The sequence below is a fragment of the Schistocerca americana genome, chromosome 7 (genome assembly GCF_021461395.2).
Source record: "Schistocerca americana isolate TAMUIC-IGC-003095 chromosome 7, iqSchAmer2.1, whole genome shotgun sequence".
In the NCBI taxonomy this organism is placed as follows: domain Eukaryota; kingdom Metazoa; phylum Arthropoda; class Insecta; order Orthoptera; family Acrididae; genus Schistocerca; species Schistocerca americana.
In genome coordinates this window covers 340,740,797-340,756,857 of record NC_060125.1, presented here as the reverse complement: position 1 = coordinate 340,756,857, position 16,061 = coordinate 340,740,797, and the positions used below count along the sequence as shown (strand labels likewise).

Here is a 16,061-nt window from a genome sequence, read left to right as displayed (position 1 = left end):
AACAACAACAACAACAATGAGGAGGTACTGAATAGAATTGGGGAGAAGAGGACTTTGTGGAACAACTTGACTAAAATAAGGCATCGGTTGTTAGGATATGTTCTGAGGCATCAAGGGATCACCAATTTAGTACTGGAGGGCAGGGCAGAGGATAAAAATCATAGATGGAGCCCAAGAGATGAATACACTAAGTAGATTCAGAAGGATGTAGGTTGCACTAGTTACTTGGAGATAACAAGCTTGCACAGGATAGAGTAGCATGGAGGGCTGCATCAAATTGGTCTCTGGACTGAAGACCACAACACACAAACAACAGCTATTTTCACATATACAGTCCATTATGTGCATTTGGAGACATGAAATGAAACAAAATAAGCACAGTTTGTTGCTCCTTTTCACAAGATTACTACGTTTTGCACTTTTTCCCATTATTCCGTACTGAAGCACCTTTCTCCCAAGACATCAACAATGGCCAATAAATATTAAAATATCATTTATGGAAAACAAGAAATTATTTGTATCCTCAGCAACAATGGCCAACCTCAGCAATAACAGTCAACATCAGTACGAATGGTCAACCTGCAGCTGTCAAGTCAAACAAAATTTTGAAAAATTATGCTGAAACTGTTTAAAACTAAATTCAGTTAGTGCTGGCTACCATCTATCAACTGTGTACTGTCCGGTTGACCATGTTAGTGTTTTACTGGAAAGGATTTTTCACAACAAAATCATGCTGAAGGTTAAGAAGGAGAAGTTATGTGCATTTTCAGAAGAATTCAAGACTCAGTTTATCAAAACTGATGGCATCGTTCTGCAATATGCCAATTGAAAAATAAATATTGCAATCATTAACAAGCATCAAAGGAACAGAATAAACCAACACATCCGAACAACAAACATTTAAAGAACACTGAACTTCAACAGTCAAAAACTAAGCAAACTGCTGTGACACATGCCTTCACTTCATGATCTGAATAGCAGTGGCCATTGAATGAGTTTAGTGCAGTTCTTGCATGGCAGTAATGCAGTCAGAAATTCTGATCCACAAGTTAAACACTCCAACATTCAAATCATTTCTTGAGAAGTACACACAAAGGTCATACCAGATGATAGCACTATGAGAAAAAGTTATGCACAGTCAATTTACGAGAATGTTTTGAATAAAATAAAAGAGGTGGTTGGCAGACATTCAGTGGGATTCATTTCAAATGATACTGCTGATGAGCTGCAAAGATATATTTTGAATGTGCGGGTTTTTGCATTATCTGGTGAATGGGAAAGCCTATGCTTTTTAAATGTACCAGCTAAAGTAGACAAATGCCTGCAGATTAATGCAATCATTTAACAACTCTTGTATGAACCTGAGGCCAGGCAGCATACAACACAAAAAAGTCAGGCTAGTGGTGACTGATCCAGCATACAACCTGCCTTCGGCTTTCAAACAATTGAAGGGCACGTACCCCAACTTCAAATATGTGACATGTATTGCACATAGTCTACATCATGTTTGCAGAAGCATCAGGATAAATTACTGCAGGGTAAATGACTTCATTACTGCTCTAAAGAAGATTCTGGTAAAGGCTCCCAGTCATCAAGATTTTATCAGGAAATACAGGGCTACACAATTCATAGTTTACTGCCATCACATAGTCAGATACTTGTATCAGATGTGCAGTTTTTTTCGAAAACTCTGATAAAATCAAACTCTTCATATATGTCCTAGATTCAGTGGATGCAGCAGCCATCAAACAGGCTCAACAACTAGTCAACAACAAATATCTAGAGTTGGAAATTTTTGCAGTGTATGGTTCCAAATGTTTGCCTGAGGTGACTCAAAAGAGTCTGGAAGAAAAAGGTATGGAGGAGGAGGAGGAGGGACAATGGAAGAAGTTGATGAGTGTTAGAGACATCCTTGATAGAACTGCTAAAATCAAATTTGAATTAAATTTGAAGAACAACCCAACTGTGGAAACCTTTGAAATTCTGTGTCCTTGGAGTCTTTCATGGCAGCAATATAAGTGGGAAATAGTGCCAGCCTCAGCAGTCTGTAGTTTTACTCCTGATGATGATGGTGGAGCTAGCCATTGAAAACTCAAGAATTTTATTGGAATTGATGCTGCTTGGAAACCGAGATTTTATGCTTTGAAATTCTGACTGAACTTCCTTTATGGTACTGACAAGATATGCTCCTTTCTGTAGATGTCAAGCAGACTTTCACCATGTACAAGGAACTACTGAGCTCAATGTGGCAGAGAAGTAGTGTCAAAAACATTGAAATGATGTGCAGTCCAAAGTAGCTGAACCTGGTAAATGGGACAAACAAAGTTAATGTAGGTAGTTTAAACCCAAACAAAGTAACTTCATCACTATCTTTTTTGTACCTTTTCGTATGAATTTTCAGAACCTTTTTCCCCTTTTTCTGGCCATCACTTTTAAAGGAATAGTTTCCATTCTTATCTACTACAAGTTTCCAACATAATGTCTTTACTGAGGCTTTAGCCCTTAAGAGTATAATTTCTTAGTTGAGTTTGATTCATCCATGTATAATTTGCTTTCCGTAACTGAACTATACATATTTTTAAAAAAGATGTCAGTATTATGTTTGTATTGTGATCAAAGATGTGCCTACTATAGATACGCAGACAACTAATTATATGCTCAGTTTTCATTCATAGTTAATTTTTATAGCTGCTTGTAGTCCCATGTTGTAATTAGACACTACATGAATTTTGAAGTTTTGCCTGCTTGGAATATATTTGAACCTGTAACTTATGATCTTTGAACAACAGTAGCAAAAGACCAGGTATGAAGGTCTGTTCCAGACATATTTACATAGCAAGGTGCTGACATGTTTGTTATACGTGCAGACATGTTTGTTGTACCACTTGGTATACTTAAATAGAATATTTCAAAATGGTAGTCTAAATATAATACTACAGATGTGTATTATGTAATGCAGTTCCTCACATCCTGACAGCTGTCCAACACTGCACACAGAAAAGAAAAGCCTTGACCCTTTGAAGTTTCCATTAATGAAAAATAAATTCTTAATCATAGTTTTCGAATAGCAATATGACGAATAATTGCATACTTGAAGTGGGGCTCATATAAAATCTACCTGTCCAGTTTTTCATTGAGAGTGACTGATCCTGTGATAGAGTCAACTTTGAAGACTGATAATGAAACTGGATTTCTTGCAGCATGCAGACTGTATATCACTCTCTTATCTTCATCTTTGTCTGTTGCAATTAGTCTTAATATTTCTGTTCCTTTTTCAACATTTTCAGAAATTTCAACACTATACAGTTTCTCTGTAAACTCTGGCCGATGGTCATTTATGTCAATTACATTGACATACAACTGTAAAAAAGGAAAAAAAAAATGTTGAATCAGTGCATTAAGGACTAGAGACAAAAGTGCAAAACAAGCAAAAGACAATTACAAATGAAAATCCAAATGATGCAGAGGTAGATAAAATAAAGCAGTTCTACTCCTTAACTTTGTATGAACAACAGATGCCCACAGACAAGTCATAAAGGGTGAAGAACTTCCAAATTTTGGTATGACCAGTTCACTCCTTTGAAATTCAAAGCCAGAAAAGTGTAGGAAAACATGGGCATACAATTTAAGTGTCTCAGTTAGAGGGACTGAGTGACTTTCATAACTATATTTTACACCTCCTACTCTTTCCAGGTCTTTTTCTTTTGTGTTTTTTTTAAATGTTATGTAATTGATAACTATACACTATAAATTCAACATTTACGATTTTAGGAAGTTAATAATTTTACTTAAAATTGTTATTAATTCAATGTTGCCTGTGCTTAAAGAAGTTAGAATCAATTACTTCAGTCATCTAAATGCAAATAAGTAATTTAAGAACGTTACAGACACTCCTACTAAATAAGGAAAGTGGAGCCTTAAACTCACCTGGGTAAAAGTTGTATGAACACCATCTGTCACACTTATTGTCAAATTGTATGTGTCTTTTCTTTCCCAGTCTAATTTCTTTGCCAGTAGAACATTTCCTTTATCACGACCAATAAAAAATTCGTCCATATCATCTCCATCTGCAACAAATAAACAAAAAATTTCTAAATATTCAGTCTCATCATAGGAAAATTACACTCTTCAATTTATTGGACTACTGGCATGTCATAACGTTCATTTTAAAAAAAAGACACATGCTTGCATTAATGTGGTGTCTTACTTCAAATAAATTTTCACTCTATACCATTATGGCTCCGTATATGAAAAATAGAAATGGAATACAGTCACATTAAATAAGGCAATGTTTAGGGAATTAGATTAGGAAATGAGACAGTGAAAGTGGTAGATGGAGTTTTCCTGTTAGGGCAGCAAATTAAATGATGATGGATGAAGTAGAAAGGATGTAAAATGCAGACTGGCAATACCAAGAAAATTATTTCTGTAAAAGAGAAATGAAAATAAATTTAAGCCTTTTCTGGAGCAAAGAGAGTTGGAATGTAGCCTTGTACAGAAGTGAAATACGAATGATAAACAGTTCAGACAAGATGAGAATCAGAGCTTTTGAAATTCATTTTTACAGAATAATGCCGAAGGTTAAATGTGTAGATCACTGAACTTAACCGAGCTGGTGAGAAAAGAAACTTACGAGGTGATTTGATAATAAAAGGAATCAGTTGATATGCTATCAGCTGATCCCTTCCTTTAGTCAAGTTATTGCACCAATTGCTTTTCTCCCCAATTCTATTCAGTAACTTCTCATTTCTTATTTGATCTACCCATGGAATTTTCAGCTTCCTTTTATAGTAACATTTCAAAAGCTTGTATTCTCATCTTATCTGAATTGTTCATCATTCACATTTCATTTCATATCTGTACAAGGCTGCACCTCAGCCTTTCTTTTTTTTTCAGAAAAGACTTCCACAACTTAAATTTATATTCAGAGTCAACAAATTTCTATTTTTCAGATATCCTTTCCTTGCTACTGCCAGTCTACATTTTATATCCTCACTACTTCAGCCATCCTGAACCACCAGGGAACCATTAATTTGATTATGGATGGAAATTCAGGGGGGTAAAAATTGTAGAGAGAGTCAAAAGTTTGACTACAGTAAGCAGGTTCAAATGGATGAAGGATACAGAAGTTTTGCAAAGATGAAAAGGGTTGCTAGGTTAGACTAACAAGGAAAGTTACCACAAATCGTCTTTGGACTGAACACTACAAAAACAACAATATCTGCTACAGGCAGCTGAAAAATGATCACTAAGAAGAAGTACAGATACACATGCAAGAAAGAGAGAGTTAATAAGCTTGCTAAGCTATTGAACCCTCTGTGTACCACAAATCAAGATTTTTAAATACATCTGAGGTCATGAAAAGACCTGTGTGTGTGTGTGTGTGTGTGTGTGTGTGTGTGTGTGTGTGTGTGTGTAATTTTCTTGCTATGAAGAAGAATAAGAGTACAAAAGGCCAAAGTGCAACATCTCTACCTATAAATAGTCTGTTCCTGTGATGATGACTCTCATGAACTGTATAGCAAATGTATCAAATTGTATCAGGAGCAGGTGTATACAAGCAAGTTGTGTAAAGTAGGACTGAAGGCAAAGTACAAGATCAGCAAAAGACAGACATACATGAAAACACAAAATATGTAAGAGCAAACAAAATAAAATAGCTCCACTCCTGTAACTTCACATGAACAAGTGCCAACAGAAATATCATAAAAGTTGAAGTACTCATTTAATCTACTGGTATAACCAAGTCCTTTCTCTGAAGGTTGAAGGCAGAAAAGCATAAGGACAGAAGAGTGTACAATGTAATCCTCTTCTTTTGAGGCCCTTACTTGGAACCACACATGTGCATGAAGTTTAAATGGGATATCACAATATTTGCAGTGCATTAGGGAGTTTTCCTGTCTCTGTCTCTCATGAGATGCACACTGATGTTGGTGATGTTTAGCTACCTACAGTTTTAGCAACTAAGGGGATAATAAATTAACTTGTTACATTACGCAAGCAAAGTTCATATGTTCTCACATTCCATGGGAGGGTATCCTACAACATGCCTGGTTTCAATCAAGTTTTATTACCTCACAGTAATACAGTTGCCATTACCCATGACCCCTAAGAGTTTGTTCCATCATCATCATAGAGACAGTACATTACTAGTGGATTATGACATGAAATTGTTAAGTACCTTGGGATTGTCACATTTTGTAAAATTACCTCATAGTTTCATAAAATGTAACCAATATATGCTTATCTCCATTTGGTCACTGCCAAGTTCATTTTCTTCTGCTTGTCTGGGATCATAAGGATAAGGGTGGAGCTGGGTGTGGGACAGGGTTTTGCAGACACTGAGGCCAGGATCAAAGGATGTGTAACAAAGACACCTCCCATCCTTGTAATTGAGAGAAGTGGGTGTTGAGGGAAAGGATCCAGATGTCACAGATTATAAAGCAGTCATTGAAGTCAATTCTGAGTTCGAATATAATAAATTTTCTTTAGACCAAGGAGATTATGTCCACAATCAGCATGGTTTTAGAAAGCACTGCTTGTGCAAAACTCAGCTTGCCTATTTCCCATGATATACTGTGAACTATGGATGAAGGCCTACAGGCAGATTCCATATTTCTAGATATCCAGAAAGTGTTCGACACAGTGCCCCATTGCAGGGTGTCAAAGACGGTGCGAGCATGTTGAATGGGTTTACAGATATGTGAGTGGCTCAAAGACTTCTTAAGTTATAGAACCTAGTATGTTGTTCTCATTGGCCAGTGTTCATTAGAGACAAGGGTATTGTCAGGAGTGTCCCAGGAAATGTGATAGGACCACTGTTATTCTCTGTATACATAAACAATTTGGCAGACAGGTTGGGCAGCAATCAATGGTTGTTTGCAGATGATGCTGTGGTGTATGGTAAGGTGCTAAAGTTGAGTGCTGTAAGAGGTTACAATATGAATTAAGAGGAAATTTCTAGTTGGTGTGACAAATTGCAGCTAGCTCTAAATATAGAAAAATGTAAGTTAATTTGGAAAAATAAGAAAAACAAATGGTAATGTTCAGATACAGTAACAGTTACGTCCTGCTTGACATAGTCACATCATTCAATGTCTGGGCATTACATTGCAAAGTGATATGAAGTGGAATAAGCATGTGAGGATTTCGGTAAGAAAGGCGAATGGTTGTCTTCGATTTATTGGGACAATTCTAAGAATGTATGGTTCATCTGTAAAGAAGACCACTTATAGGTGGCTTGCGGAGTATGGATGTAGATGTAGATATAACATGACTGATTTGACATGTGGCCTTGCTTCTGGTAGCATAGGATATACCTGTGAGGTGTCTGGAGGTGGTTGGGCTGGATGGGTGCGGTGGACAGGTCTTGCAGAGTGATATCACCCATGATACAAGAGGTTGGGAGTGGGTGAGGCATAAGGATATGCTACGATATTTTGTAGGGTGGGTGGGTGGCAGAATACCCCTTTGGAACATGTGAGACTGTTAGAGGGTAAGATGTTCCTGATGTCTATGTTAAATGGTATATATGCAATTACCTTCTATGCTGTACCATAACATGTCTCCATCCTCATCCTTGGCCTGGATTAGAGCAACAAGGAAACCCACCGGGTCACTCTCAGTAACTTGCACATGTTGATTAGGGTTTATAATTTGTGGAGCATTAGGTGATTCTGTAGGGACAGGCTCCACAAGCACAGAAACACGCATTGTATGACTTCTTGGTGGCTGTCCACTATCCTGTGCTCTTATCTGAAACAAAATTTAAGTCAATTATCATCAAACACTCTCAGAAGATTGATCAGTCTAAGAGTGACAGTAAAAGGAATCATACAGTATTTTCTGCTAAAAACTGACATGTAACGAAAGGCAACAACAAATTAATGATAGAAGATCCTTGTGAAAGATACATTTGGATTTTATAAACTGTGGTTAAAGAATGACTTACAGATTTTAGCCCACCAGTCCCATTTGGACAGGAGGAAAGAAGAATGAAATAATTGTTAAATGGAGAGAAACAGAGATACTCTTGTACAAGTTACAATCCACAGCTCATAATATAAAAATGAATATGAATTGTACACCAAAAAGCAACACAAACAAAATAAGAAAGACAATAAATGAGGACAAGTAATGTGAACCAACCCAAAAAAGAAACCTGGAATATAAGACAACAACTGTGGAGACTCAAGACAACTATCAAACCTAAGGCAAAGGTAAAGATTTGTAAATGTGACTGTGATTAGTGAGACATAAGAATATGTTGGAATACTCTGCACTATTAAGCTTTGTCTATACACTTATAGCAAAAGTGTTCCTTACAGCTATTTGTATGCTTTAAGAGGCATAAATACATGTTACTGAATACTTTTCTTTAATATTTTTGTAGCATAAAAACAGAAATCCAATAGTCATTTACTAATTTCATTTAGTGTCCATTTGAACAAGTTTTTCTACAAAATTCTTGTTATTAACTTTACAAAGAGATCTCTTGTGCAAGATCCATCCTGCAATTGTTTACAGTGCAGACCTTGGGTTTGGTGTTACTCAGTGGAGAGTGTGAACCGGTGTTACACTTAGATATTTCAGCTGTGAGCACTGATGCAGTTGTTCCGCCTTGCCACATTACAATGAATTCTCACCATGCCTCTCTATTATGAGGAAGAAAGCACAGACCATATCTTGCAGGTGTTTGGCTTCGGGCGGTTAGCACCATAATAGAGGTGGAGTGTGTTCACAATGTGCATCAGTTCCTCTTCTACCTTTAAGAAGCTCAAACCTAAGATGCCACTGCTGACTGTCAGTGTATATGAAGTGCCTGGTGTGATATGGTATTAACTGGGCATTTGTGCACACACTGTACAGTATTGCTGTCATAGTGCTCCCTTGTGATAATTCACTCTTCTGCATCCTCCATGTACTCTTGATCTCACCCCCTACACAGACTGAGATGGAATCTCTTGTTGTAAATAATTGTGCCAATCAACGATTTTGGATGATGGTCTCTCATCAGATCATAATAATTTCAATTAATTTATATCACTTGGTACTAACAGAAGACTAATTTAACTTTCTTGTAAGGTAAAATGCCAGAATCAGCCATTGGCTTACATTAACTTCTTCGAAAACAGGTTACCAAATATCTACTATTTTCCTGTAGGACCTTTTGGCTTCAAATCCATAGTCTTCTTCTATATCTCCCTTTTAACTTTTTCTTCTGCCATACAATCTTACCTTCATATTGTCTTTTTCAATATTTTTCTTTTCTTCTTCAAAGCCCACAATATATACATTCTGCACTCTTCATTTCTCTGTGTATCTCTTTTGCTTTCAAAACTGTCTCTCTACTGAGTAATACCTTGACTTTCTCCTACCTATCACAATGTGAGTTAAAGAAGAAGCAGGACATTACCACACAATTTTAAACAGAGAAACTAAATTTTGAAACCTATTCCACATAAGAATTCTTTTGTTTCCAGCAATTTTACAAAGCTAGTTTGTATGTATATTTATCACATTGAAACAGATTACCTAGCCAGTACTCAACTTCACAATGAGCTATTTCAACAACTGCCAATAAGGAACACCTAAAAGTGATAAAATTTTCCAAACTTTTGGAACTGTCATGTTCCTTTGTTAGGGAGAAAACAGGGATTGGTTGGGGAGGTCAGTTAGACCATAGGTTAAGAGGGACTCTTTCCTCCCGGATGGAGGAACATAAAACTTCCCTAACCTTAGAAATCTTTTCTAATTTTAAGTGTATCAATTGGCATTACTCAAAATTTTGTTACCTGAAGTTAAGTACAGGCCATCTGTTCTAGCTCCCTATAATTTAGAAGTCAGGCCACCCATTCTAGCTCCTTATAATTTTAAAATTTTTCAGTTAAATTTTCCTATAATACAACTGTTTATTAAACTGTTATTATAAGGCTTAGTCATTTGGTGATACATCAGCAGGATTATAATAACTTGAACCACAACCATCAAACAAACCAGAAATATTTAAAATTAATTCTGTAGTCAGAAAACCTGTGTCACAGAAATGGAAAGCATAATTACTTGAATCCTTGCAGCATTGAGAACACTGAGTAATTCAGGAAAGTCAGGAAATACTGATTACTGAGAACATTATTTTGCAAATTGTGGTTCACACCATTTCCACAAAGTGTTCAATATCTCTTGCAGTAGAGAGTTTAGTTTACTTATTTGCATGTTCCAGGAATCATAATTGCAATTTTTTGTCATGATGATGAACAATTGTGTTTGAAGTTAATTTTGCTACGTCTTTCAATTCTTTACATCACTGGATAGTAGGTCAAAGATTTTTACAGCTGAATATCTCACTTTTTTCTGTAATGGGTAGTGCTAGTCATTTCTCCTTCTACTATTATATTCATGAATGAACACAACAATTATTATTCTTATTACACTCTTCTGAGTTACCTCAGAATATGATGCCATAAATCAGAAAAGTTAACCAAATTTTGAGATTTTCATCTCAGACACCTAGTGTAGTTTATCATCAAAACTAATCAATTTTTAAATATAATGTAATTTGATAGATAAAAAATCTACTCACCTATAAAATGTATTATGTATGCAGGCTTTTGGAGCCAGGCCATCCTTCTGGCAGTTCCTTCTCACCCCATCTGGTAAGTCTCCCCTGACCCAGGGTTTTGGGTGACTTTTCCAAACTCTACCCCTCTTCTTAAACCCCACCAGTCCTTTTCCTTCACCCTTCTTCCTTCCCCTTCTACCATTCTGCCAGAAGGAGCCACTGGCTCCAAAAATTTGCGTATGTAATACCTTTCCTACATGTGTTCTCCTGTCGTCACTTGGTGAGTAGATTTTTTTTATCTATCCAGTTACATCTGATGTAATTTGTGACACAGGAGCTACAGAGCTTAGACATTTGAGAGACCTGTAGCATGCAGCTTCTACTTCAGGTTCTTATCAATACACACACCTAAGAATTTAGAATATTCTGTTTCATTTACTGATTTAACCTCCTACATTATTTCTAAGGGTGTAATCAGGCTTTTGCAGCACAGAATTGCATGTACTATGTTTTTTTAAAGATCAGTGACAAATGTAAGGGTTATGTAAAATGTAGGATAACAATAATCAGAATCAATGGACCTCATACGTTAAAATGTCTCCATGATCAATGAAAGCAACAGTGGGAGAAAAATATGCAACAATTTCACTGAAGAAAGTGCATTAGCTATTGACGGATATTATGATTAACATGGCAACAGCCTTGCTGCAGTGGATACACCAGTTCCCGTGAGATCACCGAAGTTAAGCGCTGTCGGGCGTGGTCGGCCCTTGGATGGATGACCATCCAGGCTGCCATGCGCTGTTGCCATTTTTCGGGGTGCTCTCAGCCTCGTGATGCCAATTGAGGAGCTACTCAATTGAATAGTAGCGGCTTCAGTCAAGAATACCATCTTAACAACTGGGAGAGCGGTGTGCTGACCCCACGCCCCTCCTATCCGCATCCTCCACCGAGGATGACACAGCGGTCGGATGGTCTCGGTAGGCCACTTGTGGCCTGAAGACGGAGTGCTTTTTTATGATTAACACATTAATTTGGCTACCTCTACAATCTCCACTTAACTTGTCTCAAAATATAAGTAAAATGTTATGGATACAACTAGTTATCTTAAAAGAAGCATTTTTCAGGATTAGCTTAAGAGTATTCACATCTTAGTATTGACCTTCATCACAACTTTTTGTAATTAAAAATGATTTTGAATTGGTAATAGTCCCTGAGAAATCCAGGTATGGGGAGGAAGAAGGTGTCATGAAATGCTCCTGGTAAATTAATGGTGAGTGGAAGGGAATGGAGGACACCACCATAACCAATTTTCTTTCCTCTCAGCTGAGATACACTAGCAATAATCAGTAGTTAATGACATGTTTTAAACATTGATAATCAATATAGAATAATATTAATATAATTAACACTATTTGAAATATTACGTATATTAAAATTTGTGATTTATAAAACACAGTAAAATTAAATTTCCTTGGTAAGTTAAAAATATATAATTCCTGAGATTTTACAAAACCCCTGAAATTCCCTGAAATTTTCCTGATTTTTTTCCAGGTACAATGTAATTCCTAGGGTATTTCATGATTTCCAAAAGAATCACCAATCTGCAAAAGCAGAAGAAAGGGAATAAATATGGCACAAGTACCTCGAAGAGCAGTGTAATGGGGAAGAACTGTCCTGAAGTGTGATAGAAGAGGAGAAGGAGGAGGAGGAGGAGGAGGAGGCGGAGAAGGAGGAGGAGGAGGAGAAAATTGATGTACAAAGAGGTGGTTCTGTAACATAGTCAGATTTTGACACAGCACTGAATGATCTCAGCTCAAGGAAGGAAGATGGAGTCACCAATAAACCTCCAGGAAATGTCATATTATCAATCAGGGATCCAGAGATAAGTATTAAAATTACTGGGTGATTAATCTCACTCCTGCTTGTAAACAGCTGACAATATATACGGAAGAACAGAAATAAAAACTAACAGTGTGCTGAATGAAGATCAGTTAAGTTTCAGGAAGGAAAAACACACCAGATAACTAATTCTGACATTGTACTTGGTGACGGAAAGTAGAATGAAGAAAAATTGGGGTACCTTTATAGAGTTCATACATCTTTAAAAAAATCTACGATAAGAATAGGGAGAAGAATGAAGATGGAAGAAGGAACAATAGAAGTGAAAGAAAAAAAAGTATTATGAATACATGTAATATCAAAATTTATTGTGATAGTGCAATTAATTAATTTTATTAGTTCTTGCTTTAGGAACAATTTCAGTTATTGAATATTTTTTATTTGAGTATGTTATACTTCCCATCGTCTAAAAATTCTGCCATTGAACAGAATCGGTGATGTGATGGAAATGCAAAATAGTGAAAATGAGGAAATAACTTTTATTTTATGTGTCAAACCATTGTACATTTGTATACCACAATTTGTAGTGGAGGTTTTAAAGGCTGATGTCCTTACTGATTGGAGACTAAGTTTGTCCTTTTGTTTGGTATCATGTTCATGTACATTAAAGGTTTTATTTATCTATTTTAAATTCTCTTACACCTATATACATGTTTCTAAAATAAAAATGCAGGCGAGTGTGAGGGTCAGACTTTTGAAAGAGGTATCTCTCTGTTGAGCATGGTGCATTGCTCTTACAGCTCTCAGTTTTGGGTTAAGAACATGACTGAGCTAGCAGTTGTGCTACCCCAGAATACAATCTCATACTTTAGAATGTTGTGGAACTGAGCAAAGCATGCAATTCAAACAGTGTGGGAGCCTGCTTTGTGTGAAAATAAATGCAGACTTTCTTCAATATCACAATCATTTTTGTTTTGTTGTGTCTACCATTTAAAATCATCTTGAAACCAATTGCCTAAAAATTTTGGTTCCATGACTTATTGAAAGGATTGGGCAACATGTCTGGCTTAAGGATAAATAGAGCAAACATGAAGGTGATGAGGAGTAGCAGAAAGGAGAATAATAACTTACTTGACATCAAAATTGAAAATGACACACTTGTGGAAGATATGGTCAGTAACTTCTTCAACACTAATAATGGGCAATTTCAAATTTTTACCCTGATCAGCTGTTATTTTGTGAAGGGAATGTCATGCATAATGTAGTAACCAAGAAACTTATGTTAATTAATTTAATGTAAAATACTGTATTAATGACTTTGAATGTAAACACTACAAAGTGCTTTGGTTCGGTTCATTAGAAACAAAATGATCAGTGAAAGCCTGTGACTATGAAATGGAGGTTTATTATGAAATAATTCTTCTGCTACCAGTCATAATTTTCTTTTTATTTACATTTTGTTTACATTCTGTTGTCTTTAGGTTTTCTTGTGGTCCACTTGTGTAGAAACTCACACATATTAAACGTCACACACAATTTTCTGTGCACAGTGCACAATGAAAACAACAAAATGTATATGGAATTCATTTCTTGAAATGTGTTGTGCAAAATACAAATAAAAATAAAATTTTGACTGATAGCAGAAATTTTGTTTCATAAACAAACCCAATGCCAAATTTTTTGAACATATACGAAGTATTAAACATTGAACATTAACTTATATCATTCAATCAAGAGGCTAATCTCTGACAAAATAGTATTTATTTAATTTCTTTTGCTTTAATCAACAGTTCCTTGTCAATCTTAACTTTTTCATAAATTTCCTGGAAATTTTAACTGTAAGTTACAACTTATGCATGTCAGCTTGAACAAACTGTTGTAGACACATGCTGGCCATGGATATTTCTTTTCCCATCTTTATAAATAAACAAACAGCCATTTACCTCACTTTGGAGGTGAATTAGACATTATTTCTCTGATGTTAATCATATTTGTACTACAAATAACTAATGCTGATTGTCACAACTGACGTCAACTGTCTATAACATAATAATAACAATAATAACATAACATATTGTTGATATTCCAACATGGAGTTTCCATTGCTTGATTCTACCTAATGGTTTATTTCCCATCCCACAACATAGTGATATTTTCCTTTGTTACTGTACTCTATAGCATTACTATTCACGGTGTCTATTCTTTCTCTTCTTTCCCATGTTATTCACTGCCTTCCAAGCCACACACACTTCTGATCGATCTTGTCCACACATGACACATGGCTATCCAATGGCGCGGACTGTTGATGCAGCATCTAATGCCCCAAATTTTTCCCATTGATAATTATAATTATTCCTATTGATCCCACTTTTTTCTTCATCCTGGCAGATTTTAGTATTTTATTTTCCATACCTACCCACGCCACACAAACTTATGATCCTCAAGCTAACTGATCCCATTTCCCCTCTCTTCCCTTATCCCAACACACGCATACTTTCATAATTCATCCATTCCTTTTCTCCCACATTTCTGTACACATTTGTGTATATTTTCATGTAGTTTAACACATTTTTCTTTTTTTACATATTTGTGTATATTTTTATTTATCTGCTGTAACCTGCTACTAATGCATGTGAGTGTTAATTGCAGTGAGTGTGGTGTTGTCACACATGTGTGCCTGAATTGGCTGCCAACTGTAACAACACAGGCCAGCTGCTTGAGGCCACATGTGGAGGCATCCACGCATCATGGTCTCTGCCACGCCATCTGCCAGTGACTCATGCATGTATATGCATCAGCACTGACTGGCTCCTTTTATGTGCTTTCAGTTGTACCGTTCATATCAGTTGCCCTTTGTCTTATTAGGTGGGGATCCACTAGAGGCTGATTTCTGTTATTTTTCAGAGGTTTATGAATAAAGCCATATGTAAAAATTCCTTTCTCTGAATCCCACTCCTTCCTTCACAATGATCCACACCTTTTCAGATTCCACCAGTCACTGGCCCTCATAGACTTTGTACTGCAAAAAGACCTCTATCCATTACACTACCCATAGTATTCCTCCTCATTGACCCCTCATAGCAATACACACCCTATCTAGCTGACATTTTCAATTTAATATATCCCCAAAAACTCCCTACCAACACACCACCAAAACACTTAGTCCCACAGAAGTTTCAGTCCTATCCAAAGACCTCACCTTTAGCCCTACACCCAAATTTATGCACTTTGGACTTGTCAAAGAATTACTCTCTTTTTCCCAATCCCTTCAACAGAAACGCCACTTTGCCACCAATCCCTCCAACCAAAGCCAAGGTAATTCCAACATTGAACCCTGCTTCTTCCAGTTCATACCAGCATCCAAACATGATCCTCCCTCCCCCCACCTAACCACCCCCTGGTCACCATCCAGGAATTCCTTCCTCCAACTTGGCCTCATCATCCTTTCCCAGGTCCCTTTCAGCAGAAGGTACGACAGCCATACACAACCTGAAAATAAATACTGCTCCAATCATCCTACCTGCAGACAAAGGTTCACTGTTATGAATCGCAGTGACTACATGGCAAAAGGCCTCTCCTCCATCTGTAAACTCTGCCAGAGTGATCCCACCCCCTTCCCAGCACCTCTTCCCTGAATCCATTTCCCACTCCCCTCTAA

At 36.7% G+C, this 16,061-nt stretch overlaps 1 protein-coding gene across 1 annotated transcript in view; it reads right to left on the bottom strand.

The window, feature by feature from the left end:
* Positions 1–16,061, bottom strand: part of LOC124622512 (fat-like cadherin-related tumor suppressor homolog) — an 883,388-nt gene that overhangs the window by 131,215 nt on the left and 736,112 nt on the right. Inside the window, exons 9-11 of the mRNA XM_047148232.1 lie at positions 7,542–7,755; positions 3,928–4,067; positions 3,119–3,360 (exon numbers count right to left, since the gene is read on the bottom strand). Of these exons, the coding sequence (XP_047004188.1) occupies positions 3,119–3,360; positions 3,928–4,067; positions 7,542–7,755 (596 nt within the window). The remainder of the gene's footprint in view (positions 1–3,118; positions 3,361–3,927; positions 4,068–7,541; positions 7,756–16,061) is intronic.